The sequence below is a fragment of the Mustelus asterias genome, chromosome 15 (genome assembly GCF_964213995.1).
Source record: "Mustelus asterias chromosome 15, sMusAst1.hap1.1, whole genome shotgun sequence".
NCBI classification, from domain to species: domain Eukaryota; kingdom Metazoa; phylum Chordata; class Chondrichthyes; order Carcharhiniformes; family Triakidae; genus Mustelus; species Mustelus asterias.
Window position 1 is genome coordinate 103408054 of NC_135815.1, and position 21779 is coordinate 103429832.

General features: G+C 43.8%; 1 protein-coding gene across 1 annotated transcript in view; it reads left to right on the forward strand.

Annotated features, from left to right (window-relative positions):
- Window positions 1–21779, forward strand: part of LOC144504716 (utrophin-like) — a 631247-nt gene that overhangs the window by 247859 nt on the left and 361609 nt on the right. The window contains 5 exon segments of the mRNA XM_078230463.1: window positions 137–312; window positions 732–867; window positions 8525–8674; window positions 10125–10286; window positions 12546–12647. Of these exon segments, the coding sequence (XP_078086589.1) occupies window positions 137–312; window positions 732–867; window positions 8525–8674; window positions 10125–10286; window positions 12546–12647 (726 nt within the window).

Consider the following 21779-nt stretch of genomic DNA (forward strand, 5'->3'; position numbering starts at 1 on the left):
TTCAGTAGCTTGGCACCTCATTTTGATTTAGGTAAAATTGTTTTGTGGTGAATTGGTTATTAGCTCTGTTGGATAAAGTGGAAGATAGTCCATAATCTGTTTCCTTTCTGTATCACTGCTGTTATTTCCCTGCTAGGAACTGGAAGAAGGTCTCAGCAGCCACCGGCCAGTGTACGTAACTTTAAATGCCTCTGGCGCAGATATAATACGGCAGCTCTCAACAGCGGATGGATGTCTCCTGCAGGAGAAACTCAGCGGATTAAATAAACGCTGGAGAGCAATTTCTGTGGAAGTTAAAGATCGTAACCAAAGGTAAATGTTTGAAGGGGTGGATAGTGAGTCATTATTGCACTACATTCTGAGAGAATTGTGCTGAATCTTTGCCTCACAGAGAAGTGTATAGTGTTGATCATTGTGTAATTTTGCTTGAAAATGTTCTGTTCAATCATCTCGGCAACCATTAGGATAAAACTTAATCTTCACTTTTATACAAAAGGTTTAATTTATTATGTGGAAATAACATTTAACCAGCACCAGTTACCTGGTTGGAAAGAGAAGGCAGTTGACAGAAAATGTCTGTAAGGTGTTAGATCTGAGCTTCAGTGCTGCTATGGGTTACAAGTATGAATTTTCTTTTGTGTCTAGGCTGTATGTAAAGGTCAGCAGAACATGTTGTGCCCAGCTCCTTGGTTCAGCAGTTGATAAGAACTGTGTTAATTTTTGTTTCTTAGGTTGGAAGGAGATGGCCAGCGATACTCTGATCTAAGGAATCAGCTGGATGAATTTGGTTTGTGGTTAGATAAGGTCCAGAACTCATTAAGGGCTGTGCATTCACCACCGAGGGAACATGCTCTGAAGGAGCTAAAGGCAAGCCTAATGCAACATGTGCACTCTATGTTGATATACTTCTAAAGCATTTTTTAATTTTACTATTTCCTTTTTTAAAAGGAGACTTTGTCTTTGAGATTGTTGTAATTGTGAATAGCATCGCCTGACTGAGAATGACATGTTGCTTTCTGTTGCTGCCCCTTTAAGCAGAGTTGGGGAGTGTGCAAGAGAAACTGCTTTTGATTTATTCTTTGTCCTGATATACATACCCATTTGCTAGGGTTATTCAATCTAAATGTATCTTGAGATATTTTATTTGTATTATTTTGCATTCAGTGCTTCCTCTATCCCTTGCATCGTATCCTGCACAGTGTATGGCAATCTGACATACTCAGTATGTTTTTAATCAGAATTGACTGTGCCCTTCTTATAAATGAAAATACCAACCAGCAATTTCACTTCTAATTTCTCATTCATCTGTAACTGATTATAGCCAGAGCCTTTGTATTCTAACAATCAGAATTATTATGGCACAGAAAGAGGCAATTCGTCAGATTGAGTGCATACCAACTCTCTTCAGAGCACTCCATTCATTGAAGTTAACCCACACCTCACTCTGTTCCCTCTCGCCTTCGAGTAGTCATCACATTTTCTTATGAAATCATAAATCATCTTCACTTCTACCACCCTGGTAGGCAACAAGGTCTCGGTCATTACCTCGTTTGTGTAAAAAAGGTTTCTTGCTTACATCTCCCTTTTATCTCTTTCCCCAGACCTTAAATCTGTGTCTTTAGTACTTGTACCATCAGCTAATAGAGACAAGTGTAACCTCCTGCTGACAACTATATGCTCTGACCAGCTGAGTTAAGTAAAGCTGTACCTGGGATGTGCTTGATGTTATAAGGGGCTACTATGTAAATGTTCAATTAACAGGACCCTGAGTTCTTAGTGGTTGGTGTTGAGCTAGGCTAAATTTTCTATTTACCAATAAATGTCAGTACAGGCATGAATGAAAAGGATTTGTGTATGCAGTTGCAATCTAGAGTAATAACCTATTAATAATAGCGCGGTGCCTCCTCAAATGGTAGGTATGTAAACCTTATAATAAGAAAAGGGTCAGGACAACCATGTAAAAGGAATAACAAAAATAAATTTATTTTCTTGCATTGTTGCGTCTCATAAAACAGGTAAAGAGCCCCAAACTAAAGATTTTTCAATTAAACAGTTTCAACCCTGAGAAATGTTCAAAATATTACCAAGTGCTTGGATTTATAAACGTTGGGGCCCATACGTTGGTGCACATATGAAGAAAACACGCCCTCAACAACACCCTGCTGATACTGTTCAGTGTCTGCTAGTATAGTCTCCAGTTACTCACGCAACCACGACACACACAGTCCAGAAGGGACTGTGAACGGGAAGATGATGCAGCAGGAAAATAAATGCAGCAAGCTGTCCGTGTAGTGACGTAGGTCCAGTGTGCTGAAGTCTCTCCTCCTCGGCAGTGCTACTTAGCAAGTTAGCTTCAGCTAATCCTCGTTCTCTCCGTCTTCTCAGTGAAAACTACACCCGGCGTTTATAGCTGACTGCCCCTCACCGGCAGTTTCTAGCAGAAACGTCCACGCTTGAGAGTACAAGACGATGCACTTTACACTTTTTCTCAACAATAATGGAGTCTGAAACCAGAGGGCATAGGATTAAGATGAGAGGGGAGAGATACAAAAATGTCCAGAGGGGCAATTTTTTCACACAAAGGGTGGTGAGTGTCTGGAACAAGCTGCCAGAGGTAGTAGTAGAGGTGGGTACAATTTTGTCCTTTAAAACACATTTAGATAGTTACATGGGTACGATGGGTATAGAGGGATATGGGCCAAATGCAGGCAATTGGGATTAGCTTCGGGGTTTTAAAAAAAAAGGGCGGCATGGACAAGTTGGGCCGAAGGGCCTGTTTCCATGCTGTAAACTTCTATGACTCTATGACTCTAATAATGAAAATAACAAACAGGACTAAACCTTGCTGCCTTTCACTTCAAACTGGAAAAAAACAAGTTACTGAACTGTGACAAACACGAGCTTTAACTGCACAGTAATATTTGTGCCCATACTGTGAAGTATGTTAGTCTACAAATATTATTTGCCTTGACGTTAAAACTGGGTTTTTACCGCATGGAAACAGCTCCTCTTCCCCACGTGTGTCTCCCCATTGCAGCTTCCTCTGCCACCCGCCGTTTTTTTTTCCCTAAGTAAGCTGATTGGCTTAAAGTGCAGCTCTCTAGAAAACGGATTGGCTTAGCTTACATCACTCAAACAAACAGTATCTGTTCACGGTATTTGGCCCAGTAAACAGGATTTTGAAACTCACAAGAAAACAAAGAACAATGGGAAATGTCTTTTTCATTAAATTTACCCATATTTCAAGAAAACACACTCTTTTCATTTTTCTTTCATTTATCCTTTTTTTCAGGCCCCTACACAAGTATTTTTGATCTATTTGATCTAAACTTGATCTAAGTTATCAGATGGGCTGATTTCAAATAACATGGTAAAACTTACAAAAATCCCAATCACAAGGGAATGAAGTATTAGCGAAACTCAAGGGGCTAAAGACAGAGAAGTCGCCAGGGCCAGATGAACTGCACGCTCGGGTTTTAATGGAAGTGGCTGCAGAGATAGTGGACCCATTGGTTGAAATTTTTCATAATTCACAATTCTGGGAGGCTACCAGAAGATTGGAAAACTGCCAGTGTGACTCCCTTGTTCAAAAAGGTGGAAAGGCAGAAGGCAGGGATTATAGGCCTGTTAGTTTAACATCTATTATTGGCAAGATGCTGTAATCAGGAATCAAAGAGGAAATAGCAAATCATTTAGGAAAGCTGAATATTATCAGACCTAGGCAACATGGTTTAATGAAAGGTAAATCACATTTGACAAGTTTGCTCAAATTCTTTGAGGATGTAACAGGGAGAGTAGATAGAGGGGATGTAGATGTAGTGTATTTAGATTTCTAAAAGGCATTTGACAAGGTGCCGCATAAGAGGCTGGTGCAAAAGGTAAAAGCCCATGGAATTGGAAGAAGTTGTGTTAGAATGGATTGAAGACTGGCTGTCACGTGGAAAACAGAAAGTTGGAATAAATGGGTCCTTTTCAGAGTGGAATGATGTAACTTGTGGAGTATCACAGGGATCAGTTCTTGGCCTGCACTTGTTCACTATTTACATTAATGACCTGGAGGAAGGAACAGAATGTAATGTTTCCAAATTTGCTGATGATACAAAGATAGATGGAAGAGCCTTTTGTGAAGAGGCTATTCTGATTCTGCAACAGGATACAGATAGATTGAGTGACTAGGTGAAAACCTGGCATGAAGTGTGAGGTCATGCGCTTTGGTAGGAGGAATCAAAGGGCAGATTATTATCTAACTGGGGAGAGACTGCAGGTGAATGGAGTACAGAGGGATCTGGGTGTTCCAGGGCATGAATCGCAAGCAGGTCCAACAAGTAAAGAAGGCAAACTGCATTTTGGCCTTCATTGCAAAGGAGTTAGAGTTTAAAAATAGGGAGATTTTGTTGCAATTGTACAGGGTGTTGGTGAGGCCTCTCCTGGAATATTGTATACAGTTTTGATCCACTTATCTTCAAAAGGGTATTTAGTCCAAAGGAGATTGACCAGGCTATTTCCTGGGATGAGAGGATTGTCCTATCAAAAGAGACTAAGTAGTCTTGGCCTATTCTATATTCTTTGGCATTTAGAAGAATGAGGGTGACGTTATTCAAACATATAAGATCCTGAGGGGGATAGTGGGAGAATCTTGAATAAGGGGGCTTAGCTACAAGAAAAGGGCCGATCATTTAAAACTGAGGTGTGTAGAAATTCCTTCTCGCAGAGGGTGGTGAATCTCTGCAATTCTCTGCCCCAAAGGGCGGTGGAAGCTGGATCATTAGAAGTATTTAAAGTGGAGAGGGATAAATATTTGATAGATTGAGGAATAGAGAACTATGGGGAAATGGCACAGAAAAGGAGTTTAGGCCGGCATAAATTAGCCATGATTGTATTGAATGGCGGGACAGGCTTGAAGGGCCTGGTGACCTATTTCTGCTTCTATATCTTGTGTTTTCTGTGCTCGTTTATAAAACCTGCGAAAACTTTGTACCCCTCTATCAAATCTCCTGTCAATCTCCTACGCTTTTAGTCATACAATTCCAAATACTTCAGTATAGATGGCATAGTGGCACAGTGGTTAGCATTAGTGCCATTCAGCGCCGGGGACTGAGTTCGATTCCAGCCTTGAGTTACTGGGTGGAGTTTGCACGTCCCTGGGTAAGATGCTCTTTCAGAGAATCTTTCAGACTCAATGGGCCAAATGACCGCCTTCTGCACCGTAGGGATTCTATGGAAATGGATGACAGCAAAGACTTCCCATAGCGTCCATTCCTCTTCTACAAGGACATCTACAAGCAAGATATGAATATGGTGGATATTGACGCTGACAAATGGGAGACAGTCGCTGATGGCTGTGAGCTCTGGAGGATGATTGTTTGAAAGGACTTGGGAAGCAGGAGCAGAAATGAAAATTTCAGCTGGCTGAGAAGAGAAAACAGAGGCCAGTGAATGGTGCACCTTCTCAGTCCACTGTCGTCCTCTGCAGCAAATGGACAGAGACTGCACCATTTCAGACTGGGGGCTCCTGAGCCACATCAGGTGATGCTTAACACGGAGTTAATGACCATGACGCAAACCATTGTCTTATGAGACAAAAGATGGCCACCAAGTCCGGCCAGTTTCAACAATCTATGCACATACGCTTGCAGATCCCTTTGTCCATGCAGACTTTTTGTAACTGTGCCGTGGAGTCTGTATTACCTCTCCCAATCTCTTAGTCTTTCAGCACATCCTGTCAGTGGTTTGGCTATCAGTTTTTGCCCCATCCATTACCTCTACCATCTCTCCTGCTGCAGATATCAGTGTCCCCTTCCTTATTAAACACTGATATAAAGTACAGATTAAGTATTTAGAACAAAGAACAAAGAAAATTACAGCACAGGAACCGGCCCTTCGGCCCTCCAAGCCTGCACCGACCATGCTGCCCGATTGAATTAAAACCCCCTCCCCTTCCGGGGACCATTTCCCTCTATTCCCATCCTATTCATGTATTTGGCAAGACGCCCCTTAAAACTCACTATCGTATCTGCTTCCATTACCTCCCCCGGCAGAGAGTTCCAGGCACCCACCACCCTCTGTGTAAAAAACTTGCCTTGTACATCTCCTTGAAACCTTGCCCCTCGCACCTTAAACCTGTGGCCCCGAGTAATTGACTCTTCCATCCTGGGAAAAAGCTTTTGACTATCCATTCTGTCCATGCCCCTCATAATCTTGTCGACTTCTATCAGGTCGCCCCTCAACCTCCGTCGTTCCAGTGAGAACAAACCAAGTTTCTCCAACCTCTCCTCACAGCCAATGCCCTCCATGCCAGGCAACATCCTGGTAAATCTTTTCTGTATCCTCTCCAAAGCCTCCACATCTTTCTGGTAGTGTGGCGACTAGAATTGAACAATATATTCCAAGTCTGGCTAACTAACGTTCTATAAAGCTGCAACATGACTTGCCAATTTTTGAACTCAGTGCCCCGGCCGATGAAGGCAAGCATGCCGTATGCCTTCTTGACTACCTTCTCCACCTGCGTTGCCACTTTCAGTGACCTGAGTACCTGTATACCCAGATCCCTTTGCCTATCAACACTCTTAAGGGTTCTGCCATTTACTGTATATTTCCTATCTGTGTTAGACCTTCCAAAATGCATTACCTCACATTTGTCCGGATTAAACTCCATCTGCCATCTCTCCGCCCAAGTCTCCAACTGATCTGCTGTATCCTCTGATGGTCCTCATCGCTATCCACAAATCCACCAAACTTTGTGTCGTTGGCAAACTTACTAATCAAACCAGTTATATTTTCCTCCAAATCATTTATATATATTACAAACAGCAAAGGTCCCAGCACTGATCCCTGAGGAACGCCCTCCATTCAGAAACGCACCCTTCCGTTGCTACCCTCTGTCTTCTTTGACCGAGTCAATTTTATATCCACCTTGCCAGCTCACCTCTGATCCCATGCGACGTCACCTTCTGCACCAGTCTGCCATGAGGGACCTTGTCAAAGGCCTTACTGAAGTCCATGTAGACATCATCCACTGCCCTACCCTCATCAATCCTCTTCGTCACTTCCTCGAAAAACTTGATCAAGTTCGTGAGATATGACCTCCCCTTCACAAAACCATGTTGCCTCTCACTAATACGTTCATTTATTTCCAACTGGGAATAAATCATGTCTTGAAGAATCCTCTCCAATAATTTCCCTATCACTGAAGTAAGGCTCACCGGCTTGTAATTACCTGGATTATTCTTGCTACCGTTCTTAAACAAAGGAACAACATTGGCTATTCTAAAATTACCCCCATAAAACAAGAGGATACCCCAGCAGATTCAAGTATACTACCCGTAAAGATGGTTTGGTTGAACTGCAGATCCGATTCTCTGAGTCCCTCTGGTCCGTCGTCACGAAGGTGAGTCTCGGTGGCTGCTTCTTCCTTCCTTCCTTCTCTGGTCAGTCTTCCGAATGGTCATGGCCGTCTCCCCTGTCGAGTCTTCGCTCCTGTGTGACTCGAAGTGTGTCCCTTTATCCCCCAGCCTGCTTGCCTTTCCAGAAACTTCTCTGGCTTCCGGCCAATGAGGTCCCAGGAGGGGGTTCCAATACCCAGTGGGTTTCTTGATGTCTGACTGACAGGACACCAGGGTCCGCCCCCCAGGTGTCCATCTCCATGTTGTTGAACTTGTTATCAGATAAGGTATCTACAGGAACTCTTGGTGACAGAAAGTCTGACTCGATCTGCACTTCTAACAATAGGCCGATGCATTTCAATGAGGTGCCATGATCTCCTGCTAAGTCTCAAGTAGAGTGTCACGACCTTTGATGGGTGGTTGATGGGTCAGGCCCAGACACGTTTGTGTATTGTACAATTGGCCTGCCCGAGGTTTGACTGTGTTTGATTTCAACATGCCCAATTTTTAAATTTAGGATACCCAATTTTATCAGCCTTAAAACTAGGCCTTGTTTCTATCACCACAATATATTGCTTTCTTTGTCACTAATTGGCCTTACCTCTCTGACTAGCTGCTTGCGATTTACATTCCAGTAGTTTTTGGGTTCCCCTTTATCTTAACTGCCATTTTATTCTCATTTTATCTCTTTTTTCTATTATTACCCTCTTCACTTCCCTCTCACATATTGATTTTGGCTTCATCTGAAGAATTTACCTGGTGTGTGGTCATATACCCTTTTATTGTTGTTTTGTCATATTATCTTGCTCCCTCATCATCCAGGGTGCCATGGCTTTGATTCCCCTACCTTTGTTCTTACCGGAACATACCTGTATCTGAAACACCCATTCTTTCTGTAACATTTGTCTTGTCAGTCTGTGGTTCCGTTTTACCCTGGCTAGCTCCTCTCTTATCCCATCCAATTTAGCCTTGTCCCAATTTAGCTGCTTGCTCTTCTCCATTGCTAACCTAAATCATGATTTTCATAGATGTTGCTGACCAAGTGTTGTGTAGCGATGATGATGACTACCTTCCAGTAGCCGTTGGCTGGGACATATTTGTAGGTTGCTGCTTTAGTTAAGTATCAAAACTCTCTCTTGCAGATTCCCGCAGCAGACCTGGAGTTGCACAGCGATAATCTGACCAGGATGAACAGTGTTGCACAGGATGTGCTTTCAGATAAAAACCTCAGTCTGCAAGAAAGAGACAAACTTTCTACAAAACTTCGAGATATTAATTCAAACTGGAGTAAGGCAAGTGTTTCTTTCAATAAAACTACTGCTAATAATTGCCATCTTATTTCATGATAAGTTGCTTTAAGGGGATTGGCCCTCATGTTGGAGTGCTGGAAAGGGAATGCTTTCAGCTGATCGGCACAGCAAGTGAGCTACTGTAAATTTCTGATTCCATTGTTGCTGTGACTGGCGCTCTAGTTTCGATCACCATTTGAACCCATTTGTACCTTTCACTTCCAACTGCGAACAAGTAAAAGGGCAGCACTGACATTTGGGAAAGTTCAATTACTTCATTAATTACTTATGAAAATATCCAACCTCTTACATCTTTTCCAATTTAAAAATCTATTGGAAATATATTTGAGCAGATTTGTATTATACTCCAAACCATGCTTTATAAATGAATAAATGCAGTAAGATCAAGCATCTATAATTTCCCATAGGTGTGAGAAATGATGACAGATTGCTTGCCTTATTTCAGTGTTGCTGGATTCTTCAGTCCTTTTTGGGGCTGAAACCTACAACATTTGAAAATACTGTGGAGTAAATGCTACAAGTTTAAAAAATTCGACTGGGCTAGGTGGTTCAGACAACTTGGATCCAGCAAACCGTGCTTCAAGAATGAATTAATCCATCTGTGGCTGATGGCATGTTCACAGCAAGATGGCATTTACATCTCGAAGGATCAGTAAAAGGGATTACTTCAGATTTACTAATGTTCTAATGTAATAGGGTGGTGAAAAAGACATGTGGCACACTCGCGTTTATCAATCGGGGTATAGATTACAAAAGCGGAGAGGTCATAATGGAGTTGTATAGAACTTTGGTGAGGCCACAGCTGGAGTACTGTGTGCAGTTCTGGTCGTCACATAGAAAGGATGTGATTGTACTGGAGGGGGTGCAGAGGAGATTCACCAGGATGCTGCCTGGGATGGAACATTTAAGTCATAAAGAGAGGTTGGTTAGGCTTGGGCTGTTTTCTCTGGAGCAGGGAAGACTGAGGGGCGATCTGATTGAAGTGTTCAGGATTATGAGGGGCATGGACAGGGTAGATAGGGAGCAGCTGTTTCCCTGAGTTGAAGGGTCAGTTATGCGGGGACACAAGTTAAAAGTGAGGGGTGGGAGGTATAGGGGGGATTTGAGGAAAAATGTTATTACCCAGAGGGTAGTGAGGGTCTGGAATGCGCTGCCTGGGAGGGTGGTGGAGACGGGATGCCTCACATCCTTTAAAAAGTACCTGGATGAACACTTGGCACTCCATAACATTCAAGGCTATGGGCCAAGTGCTGGCAAGTGGGATTGGGTGGGCAGGTCAGGGCCTTTCATGCATCGGTGCAGATTTGATGGGCCGAAGGGCCTTTTCTGCACTGTAGTATTCTGTGATTCTGTACATCTTATATAACTCATATTCTGTCTGATGTTTGCAGACTCCGATTAATTTTTTTTTGATGCACTGTCTTCTATTTAGGTATGCAAAGAACTGCCTGTTAGAGTGAAAGAAATTGAGATTCAGCTTCAGGACTATGCTCACTTCAAAGAAAGCCTGGAGAAGCTGTCCAACTGGACAGTAGTTACCAGGCAGAATCTACATCCCAGTGGATCACCTTTACCTGGAACAATACAATTTCAGGTAAGTTCTACTTAAGTGCAGATAGGTTCAGAAAGTATGGATGCAAATTTAATTCAAGTGATTGGGAGTCTTGCCAAATGTCTGGAGAGTTGGTGAGAGCCCCACCTTGCCTGTGTTGGGGAAGACACACCATATTAAATGTTAGTTAGGTAGTTAAGTGGCCAGCGGTGGACTTTACCTAGGATCAAGGACCGATTTCTGCCCCCAAGAGCTGTGGCCAATTAGAGGCTGAAGGAGTGAGATGAGCTGCCAGCAATGCACCCATCAGAAACCTGCGCCACAGGTGAGTGAGGGCAGGATGGAAATCAGTACAGGGAATGAGTGGGGCATTCAGCCGTGATCCTGTTGAATGGTGGAGCAGGCTTGAGGGGCCGAATGGCTTCCTCCTGTTCCTATTTCTTATGGTCCTCTGGTTCCCCCATAGTGGGTTCCTTGATCAAGCACTGAGTGACTGACAGTGAGGCTGTCCATGATCTTTCCCATGCTGGATATAATCAAGGCAGAGATTAGAAGATGGCAGTGTCCCCACCCAGCACCCTCCCACCTGACTAAATGCCCCCTACCTCCAAACTCAACCAGTGGAGGGCATTCAATTGATTTGTTCTTCACTATTTTCATATACCAGTGTGTCCTTCTTGTAGGAATAGAAAGTGAATGTGTATAACTAATTTGTATGCTCTGCAGTGTAGTTCAGGTATTTTCATAATCATCATCAAAATGCCTCAGATGATGAATTCTCGAATACTCAGTACATTGGCAATATTGACACAGATCTATGCATGATACTGCTATCAACGTTATCAGCAGGAAGAAAATCTGCTGACAGCTTATACTCAGGAAACTGTGAACATTAATGATGCTCTGATCCCTGCACACAATTTATAAAATATTAAGGTCAAGCATAAACATAGAACATTACAGCGCAGTACAGGCCCTTCGGCCCTTGATGTTGCGCCGACCTGTGAAACCAATCTAAAGCCCATCGAACCTACACTATTCCAATAATAAAACACATTTATAGAGAGTTGATTTTTGATGAAGTATATTTTATCCAAACTATGCAGTCTGCCCTAATAAAGAGCTGTAGAGACTATGGCTGCACTTTGGCCCTCTGTTCTTAGTCTGTCTGGAAACTGACCTACTGCTGCTTCAGGAGTGCGGCTCTGATGTTGTGGACCTGGGTGTGGTTCTGCTGCCCGGGCGTGTGTTCTCATGCGGCCGATCGAGCTGCAGCTCTGCTGTTGTGTAATTGGTAAGAAAGTGCTGTGGACCAGGGTTGCTTTGAAGTTTTTTTAAAGTTTATTTATTAGTGTCGCAAGTAGGCTTACATTCACACTGCAATGAAGTCACTCTGAAAATCCCCTAGTCGCCACACTCCAGCGCCTGTTCGGGTACACTGAGGGAGAATTTAGCTTGGCCAATGCACCTAACCAGCATGTCTTTCAGACTGTGGGAGGAAACTGGAGCACCCGGAGGAAACCCACGCAGACACGGGGAGAACGTGCAGACTCCACACAGACAGTGACCCAAGCCGGGAATCGAACCTGGGTCCCTGGCACTATGAGGCAACAGTGCTAACCACTCTGCCAGCATGCCAGCCTACAAAATGGGATATAAAACCTTGAGCATTTGTGTTTCTGCTGCACTGCCATTTCTGCAAGTATGAATGTAGAAGAAGCAAATGACGGGGTTGGTTGTGACGCTGGCATTTATTGAATGCCATGACAGCGCTGTCTGATGAATTAGTAGAAAGCTATTGCCTGTTGAATTCTATCCTCACAACAGCTTCAGAAGAGAAAAAGGAAGAAAGCAAATTTGATCTGAAATACTCACCCAAAAATCCATGCTTGAAAAATGCAAGTAGGTTTTTTTTAACATACTAATTTGTGGGATTTGGGTGTCACTGGCAATATCAGTATTTATCGCCCATCCTTAATCAGCTTTGAGAAGGTAGTGATCTGCTGCCTTCGTGAACTGCTGCAGTCTGTGTGGTGTAGGTACATTTTGCCAGGATTTTAACCCAGCCTCAGTGAAGGAATGATAATATAGTTCCAAGTCAGGATGGTAAGTCATTTGGAAGGGAACTTGCTGGGGCTGGTGTTCCCATGCATCTGCCACAGGATATAATAACCAAACCAAAAACTTAAATCGTTTCAACTGAAGAATAGTTTTTTTTAGAAATGGTGGTGACTGTAAAAAAAATTGTTTTGTGTTGCATCGGTTTTGTGGTCAGTATTTTTACGTCACTCTTTCTGTCAGTTAATAGAAGCTGCTGTGATGGACCACCAGCCTGATGTTGAGACAACTCTTGCTAAAGCGGTGGAGTTGGACAGGAAAAACCATTTACTCCCTGAAGACAAGGTAACTACTAATTGCGTGTGTGCGTGTGTGTGTGGGGAGGGGGAGGAGGAGGAGGAATGTAAAGGATGGTGGTCTGGATTCAAACTCTTAAAATACATACTCAGATACTCAGACCCTGGCTTGAATTTGCATCCATGATGTGGAGATGCCGGCGTTGGACTGGGGTGAACACAGTAAGAAGTCTCACAACACCAGGTTAAAGTCCAACAGGTTTATTTGGTAGCAAATACCATAAGCTTTCGGAGCGCTGCTCCTTCGTCAGATGGAGTGGACTCCATCTGACGAAGGAGCAGCGCTTCGAAAGCTTATGGTATTTGCTACCAAATAAACCTGTTGGACTTTAACCTGGTGTTGTGAGACTTCTTATTGAATTTGCATCAGCCATGGCTCAGTTGGTAGCACTTTGAACTCAAGGTTGTGGGTTCAAGTATTCCTCCAGAATGCTCAAAAATCTAGGCTGACATTCTAGTGTATTAGTGAGGAAATGCTGCATTGTTGGAGGTGCCATCTTTTGAATGAGACGTTAAACTGAGGCCCTGCCGTTCCTCTCAGGGGGATAGAAACATTATTTTGAAGTAGGACAGGGGAATGTCCCGTTAATATTTGTCCCAGAGTTAAGATCACATTGCTATTTTTGAGAGCCTGTTCTGTTCAAATTGCCTTCAATATTTTCTACACTACAATGGTGACCATACTTCAAAAGTACTTCATTGGCTGTAAAACACTTTTGAATGTCCGGTAATTGTGAAAGGCACTACTTAAATGGAAGTCTCCTTTTTTGAGCACGTGAGGTGAAAGATTACCTTTGTTGTCGAGAGGTTCTTTGGTGAATGATCTGTATGGAATCTCAAATGGTGAGAGGTTGGAAAATGTTGGTGTCCAAAGGGACCTTGGGAGTCATTAAAACCTAGCATGCAGGTGCAACAATCGATAAGATAGGCAAATGGTATGTTCACTTTCATTGAAAGTGGAGTTGAGTTGGATCACAGAGGCATGGGACGGGATTTTACAGCCTCATTCGTCCTGAAACCGTAAAATTCCTGCCAGAGGTCAATGAACCTTCCCATTATCCGCCCCCCACCCCCTCCGGTTCCCGTGGCGGAGGAGGTGGTAAAATTCCAGCCATAGAGTTTTACATCTTAAGGATAAAGGAGAACCCTAAGGCGTTCTATAAATATGTGAAGAGTAAAAGGATGAGACGTGACGGAATAGGGCCTATAAAAGGTGAAGGCGGGAAAGTCTGTACGGAGCCAGTAGAAATGGCAGAGGTGCTCAATGAGTATTTTGCCTCGGTTTTCACAGAGAAGAAGGACCTGGGTGGATGTACTGCGGGCGTGCGGTGGACTGAAAGGATTGAGTATGTGGACTTTAAGAAAGAGGTTGTGCTGGAATCTTTGAATGGCATCAAGATAGATAAGTCGCCGGGTCCGGATGGGATGTATCCCAGGTTACTGTGGGAGGCGAGGGAAGAGATTGCAGAGCCTCTGGCGATGATCTTTGCGTCGTCGATGGAGACAGGAGAGGTGCCAGAGGATTGGAGGATTGCGGATGTGGTTCCTATTTTCAAGAAGGGGAATAGGGATAGCCCAGGTAATTACCGACCGGTGAGTCTAACCTCAGTGGTTGGTAAACTGATGGAGAAGATCCTGAGGGACAGGATATATGAGCATTTAGAGAAGTTTAGTATGCCCAAGAATACTCAGCATGGCTTTGTCAAGGGCAGATTGTGCCTTACGAGCCTGGTGGAGTTCTTCGAAAATGTGACTAAACACATTGACGAAGGGAAGGCGGTACATGTGGTTTATATGGATTTTAGCAAGGCGTTCGATAAGGTCCCCCATGCAAGGCTTCTAGAAAAAGTGAGAGGGCATGGGATCCAAGGGGCTGCTGCCCTGTGGATCCAGAACTGGCTTGCCCAAAGGAGGCAGAGAGTGGGTATAGATGGGTCTTTTTCTAAATGGAGGTCGGTCACCAGTGGTGTGCCCCAGGGATCTGTTCTGGGACCCTTGCTGTTTGTCATTTTCATAAATGACCTGGATGAGGAAGCGGAGGGATGGGTTAGTAAGTTTGCCGACGACACGAAGGTTGGTGAGGTTGTGGATAGTCTGGAGGGATGTCAGAAGTTACAGAGGGACATAGATAGGATGCAAGACTGGGCGGAGAAGTGGCAGATGGACTTCAACCCAGATAAATGCGTCGTGGTCCATTTTGGTAGGTCAAATGGGATGAAGGAGTACAATATAAAGGGAAAGACTCTTAGTACTGTAGAGGATCAGAAGGACCTTGGGGTCCGGGTCCATAGGACTCTAAAATCGGCCCCGCAGGTGGAGGAGGCATATGGTGTGCTGGCCTTTATCAATCGAGGGATTGAGTTTAGGAGTCCGGGGATAAGGATGCAGCTATATAAGACCCTCGTCAGTCCCCACTTGGAGTACTGTGCTCAGTTCTGGTCGCCTCACTATAGGAAGGATGTGGAAAAGATTGAAAGGGTGCAGAGGAGATTTACAAGGATGTTGCCTGGATTGAGTGGCATGCCTTATGAGGATAGGCTGAGGGAGCTCGGTCTTTTCTCCTTGGAGAGACGAAGGATGAGAGGAGACCTAATAGAGGTGTATAAGATGTTGAGAGGCATAGATCGGGTGGACTCTCAGGGGCTTTTTCCCAGGGTGGAAATGTCTGCTACGAGAGGACACAGGGTTAAGGTGCTGGGGGGTAGGTACAGGGGAGATGTTAGGGGTAAGTTTTTCACACAGAGGGTGGTGGGCGAGTGGAATCGGCTGCCGTCAGTGGTGGTGGAGGCGAACTCAATAGGGTCTTTTAAGAGACTCCTGGATGAGTACATGGGACTTAATAGGATGGAGGGTTATAGGTAGGTCTAGAAGGTAGGGATGTGTTTGGCACAACTTGTGGGCCGAAGGGCCTGTTTGTGCTGTAGTTTTTCTATGTTTCTATGTTTCTATCTTAGAAAGAGGCTCTTCGGCCCATTGTGTCTGCGCTGGCCATCAGGCACCGATCTATTAGAACATAGAACAGTACAGCACAGAACAGGCCCTTCGGCCCACGATGTTGTGCCGACCTTCATCTGAAACCAAGATCAAGCTATCCCACTCCCTACCATCCTGGTGTGCTCCATGTGCCTATCCAATAACCGCTTAAATGTTCCTAAAGTGTCTGACTCCACTATCACTGCAGGCAGTCCATTCCACACCCCAACCACTCTCTGCGTGAAGAACCTACCTCTGATATCCTTCCTATATCTCCCACCATGAACCCTATAGTTATGCCCCCTTGTAATAGCTCCATCCACCCGAGGAAATAGTCTTTGAACGTTCACTCGATCTATCCCCTTCATCATTTTATAAACCTCTATTAAGTCTCCCCTCAATCTCCTCCGCTCCAGAGAGAACAGCCCCAGCTCCCTCAACCTTTCCTCATAAGACCGACACTCCAAACCAGGCAGCATCCTGGTAAATCTCCTCTGCACTCTTTCCAGCGCTTCCACATCCTTCTTATAGTGAGGTGACCAGAACTGCACGCAATATTCCAAATGCGGTCTCACCAAGGTCCTGTACAGTTGCAGCATAACCCCACGGCTCTTAAACTCCAACCCCCTGTTAATAAAAGCTAACACACTATATGCCTTCTTCACAGCTCTATCCACTTGAGTGGCAACCTTTAGAGATCTGTGGATATGGACCCCAAGATCTCTCTGTTCCTCCACAGTCTTCAGAACCCTACCTTTGACCCTGTAATCCACATTTAAATTTGTCCTACCAAAATGAATCACCTCACATTTATCAGGGTTAAACTCCATTTGCCATTTTTCAGCCCAGCTTTGCATCCTATCTATGTCTCTTTGCAGCCTACAACACCCCTCCACCTCATCCACTACTCCACCAATCTTGGTGTCATCAGCAAATTTACTGATCCACCCTTCAGCCCCCTCCTCTAAGTCATTAATAAAAATCACAAAGAGCAGAGGACCAAGCACCGATCCCTGCGGCACTCCGCTAGCAACCTGCCTCCAGTCCGAAAATTTTCCATCCACCACCACATTTTCCACCACTTGGTCCGTAGTGGTAAAAATTATATACAAAGAACAAAGAACAAAACAGCACAGGAACAGGCCCTTCGGCCCTCCAAGCCTGTGCCGCTCATGTGCCCAACTAGACCATTCTTTTGTATCCCTCTATTCCCAGTCTGTTCATGTGGCTATCTAGATAAGTCTTAAACGATCCCAGCGTGTCCACCTCAATCACCTTGCTTGGGAGTGCATTCCAGGTCCCCACCACCCTCTGTGTAAAATATGTCCCCCTGACACCTGTGTTGAACCTTGCCACCCTCACCTTGAACCCGTGACCCCTTGTGTTCGTCACCTCCGACCTGGGAAAAAGCTTCCCACTGTTCACTCTATCTATGCCTTTCATAATTTTATACACCTCTATTAGGTCACCCCTCATCCTCTGTCTTTCCAGGGAGAACAACCCCAGTTTACCCGATCTCTCCTTATAGCTAAGACCCTCCATACCAGGCAACATTCTGGTAAACCTTCTCTGTACTCTTTCCAAAGCTTCCACGTCCTTCTGGTAGTGTGGCAACCAGAACTGGACGCAGTATTCCAAATGTATTCCAAATACAGCCTTGGTGAGACCACTCCTAGAGTACTGTGTACAGTTTTGGCCTCCTTATCTAATGAAGGATATACCTGCCATAGAGGGAGTGCAATAGATACTTACTAGATTAATCTCTCGGATGGCAGGATTGTTTTAAGAGTAGGAATTGAGGAAACTGGACCTGTATTATCTAGAGATTTGAAGGATGAGTGGTGATCTCATTAAAACTTACAAAATTGTGACAGGGTGGATAGGGTGAATGAGGATTGGATGTTTCCCCTGGCTGTCCAGAACCAGGGGACATAATCTCAGAATGTGCGGTGGCCATTTAAGACTGAGATGAGGAGGAATTTCTTCAGCCAGAGAGTGGTGAATCTGTGAAACTCATTGCCACGGAGGACTGTGGAGGCCGGGTCATTGAGTGTATTTAAGACAGTGATCAAGAAGGGGATCAAGGGTTACAGGGTGAAGGCAGGAGAATGGGGATGAGAATCATTCCAGCCATAATTGAATGTGGAGTAGACTTGATGTGCCAAATGGCCTAATACTGGGGCAGCATGGTGGCAGAGTGGTTAGCACTGCTGCCTCACAGCGCCAGGGACCTGGGTTTGATTCCTGCTTGGGTCACTGTCAGTGTGGAGTTTGCATGTTCTCCCCATGTCTGCGTGGGTTTCCTCTGGATGCTCTGGTTTCACCCACAGTTCGAAAGATGCGCTGGTTAGGTACATTGACCCGAACAGGCGCCGGAGTGTGGCGACGAGGGGAAATTCACAGTCACTTCATTGCAATGTTAATGTAAACCTTACTTGTGACTAATAAATAAACTTTAACTTACTTTAAGACTACTTCTATATCTTATGGTCTTATGGGTGGTGAATATTTGGAATTCTCTATCCCAGAGGGCTGTGGAAGCTCAATCATTGAGCATATTCAAGTCAGAATTGATAGATTCCTAGATACTAATGACATGATGGGATTTGGAGATAGTGTGGACTAGTGGTGTTGAGGTAGATAGTCAGCCATGATCTAATGGAATGACGGAGCAGGTTTGATGGGCTGAATGGCCTGTTCCTGTATTCCTATGTTGGGGCTTAGAATTAAGGAGTAATTCATGACCCAGAAGGAGGCCATTCAGCCCATTAAGCCCATGCGAGGTCCTCACAAAGTAATGCATTCAGTCCCACTCCCCTGCTCGTCCCCCATAGCCTTGCAAATATATTTGCTGTGAATTTTCATCCAGTTTGTCAGAAATATTTTAAATAGTGCAGTCACATAATTACAGTTAGTTAATGCATTTACTTAAAAGCACAGTTTATGTCTGAATTATGGTTTCAATGCTATTACTCTTATACAGGGTTAAGGATTATATAAAACAGCTCTGTCACTTGCAATATAAGCAACAAACCTCCTTGTTTGACCTCTAACTGTGTACTTCAATTTGAATGCTCAAATCATCCTCAACATTCATTTTTTACAGAAGTAACTTCAGGCTGGAAAAATATTCTCCCATCTGACAGTAGTCTTATAAATATTAAACGCAAGCAGCTCATTATTATAAAATATCCATCATATCCTGATATTTCTTTTATGAAACTTGAGAAATATTAACAGAGCTACTTTTAATGGTGCATTTTAGAAAATTAAACTTTTAAAGAAATAATGCATTAATTTGTGCATTAAACTGTCAATTTCATTTTGAGGGAAGTGTGAATAATCAAAAAATGTTGGTAATGCAGTCAGTGGGTGATGACACATTGCGGGCAAAGGGGCAGAGATTTTATTCTGCATTTGATTCTTCCAGTTTTGACACCTTCTGCATCCAAAAATGACATCCTACACCTTGAATGCCCAGAGCAAAGGCCAAACTTGCGCAAGAGCTCAATCTGTTCACAAGCTTCACGTGCAGCTAGCTCGACCAGATATTAGCTAGGTTAGATATTATCGATGGTGGCATCCCATAGGTTTAGTCCATAAGTTAATGTGCTATAGTAACAGGTATGGAGTCCCGTGAGTCTGAAAGTTCTGGAAATTGAGAATAATTTGAGTTCTGTGAGTGTGCTTTCAAATTCCACCCTCAGGTCTGTGGTTACAATGCGGTGCTATTGAGCACATAAGTTTAGCTGAAGATCCTTAAAGTTCAGAACAGAGCTTTCTTTGAGATCAGGTAGGTGACTTCATGAAAGTAAAAATAAATCTTCCCAAATAATTTTCTCCTTGGAGAACAGATGGGGGAGGTTGATTTTTGGAAAGCCTCGGTATTGATCAGGATTAAGTATGTTTCTATTACCCAGAATGGTGATCTTTCTGATACTTCTCTCAGAGTGCCACATGGTCATGATTGCACACGTTTAATAGCTCAATGTGGAGTAAGTTTCAGATGCAAATCCACATCCCACCCGCCAGCCCATTCTGCCATCAAGTGAAGCATGCTGTCTATGTATCTTAAATAGGTACTGAGCGAATCAGGCCATGTTCCAGCTTATTTAACAGATTTATAATCAATAGTTTGGTTTTTCCATAGTTAATCAGGTTAAAAGCATTAGATTTCTAAAAGTGATTAGTATGTCTCTGTCATGTTATGTTCTTACTACAAATAGAATTGTTCCTTGCATCTAATGGCAGTTAGTCTGTTAAACTTCCTTTAGTTATTATTCACTAGCTGACTTCCTGTGGAATTGACAGGCTGCAGTATCCAGGTCAAGTTGGACAATAGAATATGAGTAATTAGATGCGGAGAAGGAGAGAGCAAGAGTGCAGTGGGCAGTAGCATAAGGAAAGGAGAGGCAAGAGAGGACAAACACTTTATTAGGGTGGTGGTGTTGCAATTCCTTCTAGAGCCTGATCATATGCCCTGTGTGGAGAAGTAGTTTCCCTCTCGCCTTTGGCTAAATGGGAAAGGGTGGTTGCCAGGTCTGCATTTCTATGGGCTCAATGATCTGCTCTGTATAGAAGGTGGAAGAAGCAGCGAGGGCGAGTGAGAAGGGAGAAATACTGGGACTGTGGATTAAACAGAAAGGACAGAGAAGATGGAAGATGCGGTGTAAAAGAGCTATCTGTACCAATCTCCCTGTCTGATTACAATCACAAACAAGAATCTTAAACTTATACAAAACCAATTACATAGGAGTGAGAGGAGAACTGGCTAAGGTTAATTAGGTAAATAGACTAAAAGATTTGGTGGTAAATGAACGGTGGGAAACATTTAAAGAAACAATTAAAAATCTTCCAACAGAAGTACATTCCATTGAAAAACAAAAACTCAGCAAGAAAGACCCAGCCATGGCTCACTCGTGAAGTTAATGATAGTGTTAGATAAAAAGAGACTTACAACGTTGCAAAAACAGTAGCAAGTTTGAGGATTGGAAGTGTTCTGGGAACCAGCAAAGGGTCACCAAAAAATTGATGAAAGGAGTAAAAAAGAGAATATGAGAGTAAACTAGCCAGGAATTAAAACATAAGTTGTAAGAGCTTTTATAAGTATATAAAAAAGAAAAGACTAGGTAAAGTAAATGTTGACCCTTTGGAAGCAGAGAACAAAAACAAACAAAGAACAATACAGCACAGGAACAGGCCCTTCGGCCCTCCAAGCTCGTGTCGCTCCCTGTTCCAAACTAGACCATTCTTTTGTATCCCTCCATTCCCACTCCGTTCATGTGGGTATCTAGATAAGTCTTAAATGTTCCCAGTGTGTCCGCCTCCACCACCTTGCCCGGGAGCGCATTCCAGGCCCCCACCACCCTCTGTGTAAAATACGTCCAGAGACTGGAGAAATTACCATGAGAGATGAGGAAACAGCAGAGGCATTGAACATGTATCTTCACAGTAGAAGACACAAGTTTCATTTCATAAATAGATGTTAACCTAGGGCCTAAAAAAGTGAAGAAATTAATATTAGCAGAGAAAAAGCATTGGTGGAACTGTAGAGATTTAAATCCGACAAATTCCTGGGACATGGTGGCCTACACCCTAGGATTCTAAAAGAGATTGCTACAGAGATGGTGGGTACACTAGCTATGGTTTTCCAAAATTTCTTAGATTGAGGAATGGTCCCATCAGATTGGAATTTGGCAAATGTTGCGCCACTTTTCAAGAAAGAAGGGAGAAAGAAAGCAATGAACTAGAGACCATTTAGCCTCACATCAGTTATTGGGAAAATGCTGGAACTTAGAACCATAGAAAATTACAGCTCAGAAACAGGCCTTTTGGCCCTTCTTGTCTTTCATAGAATCATAGAAACCCTACAGTACAGAAAAAGGCCATTCGGCCCATCAAGTCTGCACCGACCACAATCCCACCCAGGCCCTACCCCCATATCCCTAAATATTTTACCCGCTAATCCCTCTAATCTACGCATCTCAGGAAACTAAGGGGCAATTTTAGCATGGCCAGTCAACCTAACCCGCACATCTTTGGACTGCGGGAGGAAACCAGAGCACCCGGAGAAAACCCACGCAGACACGAGGAGAATGTGCAAACTCCACACAGACAGTGACCCAAGCCGGGAATCGAACCCAGGTCC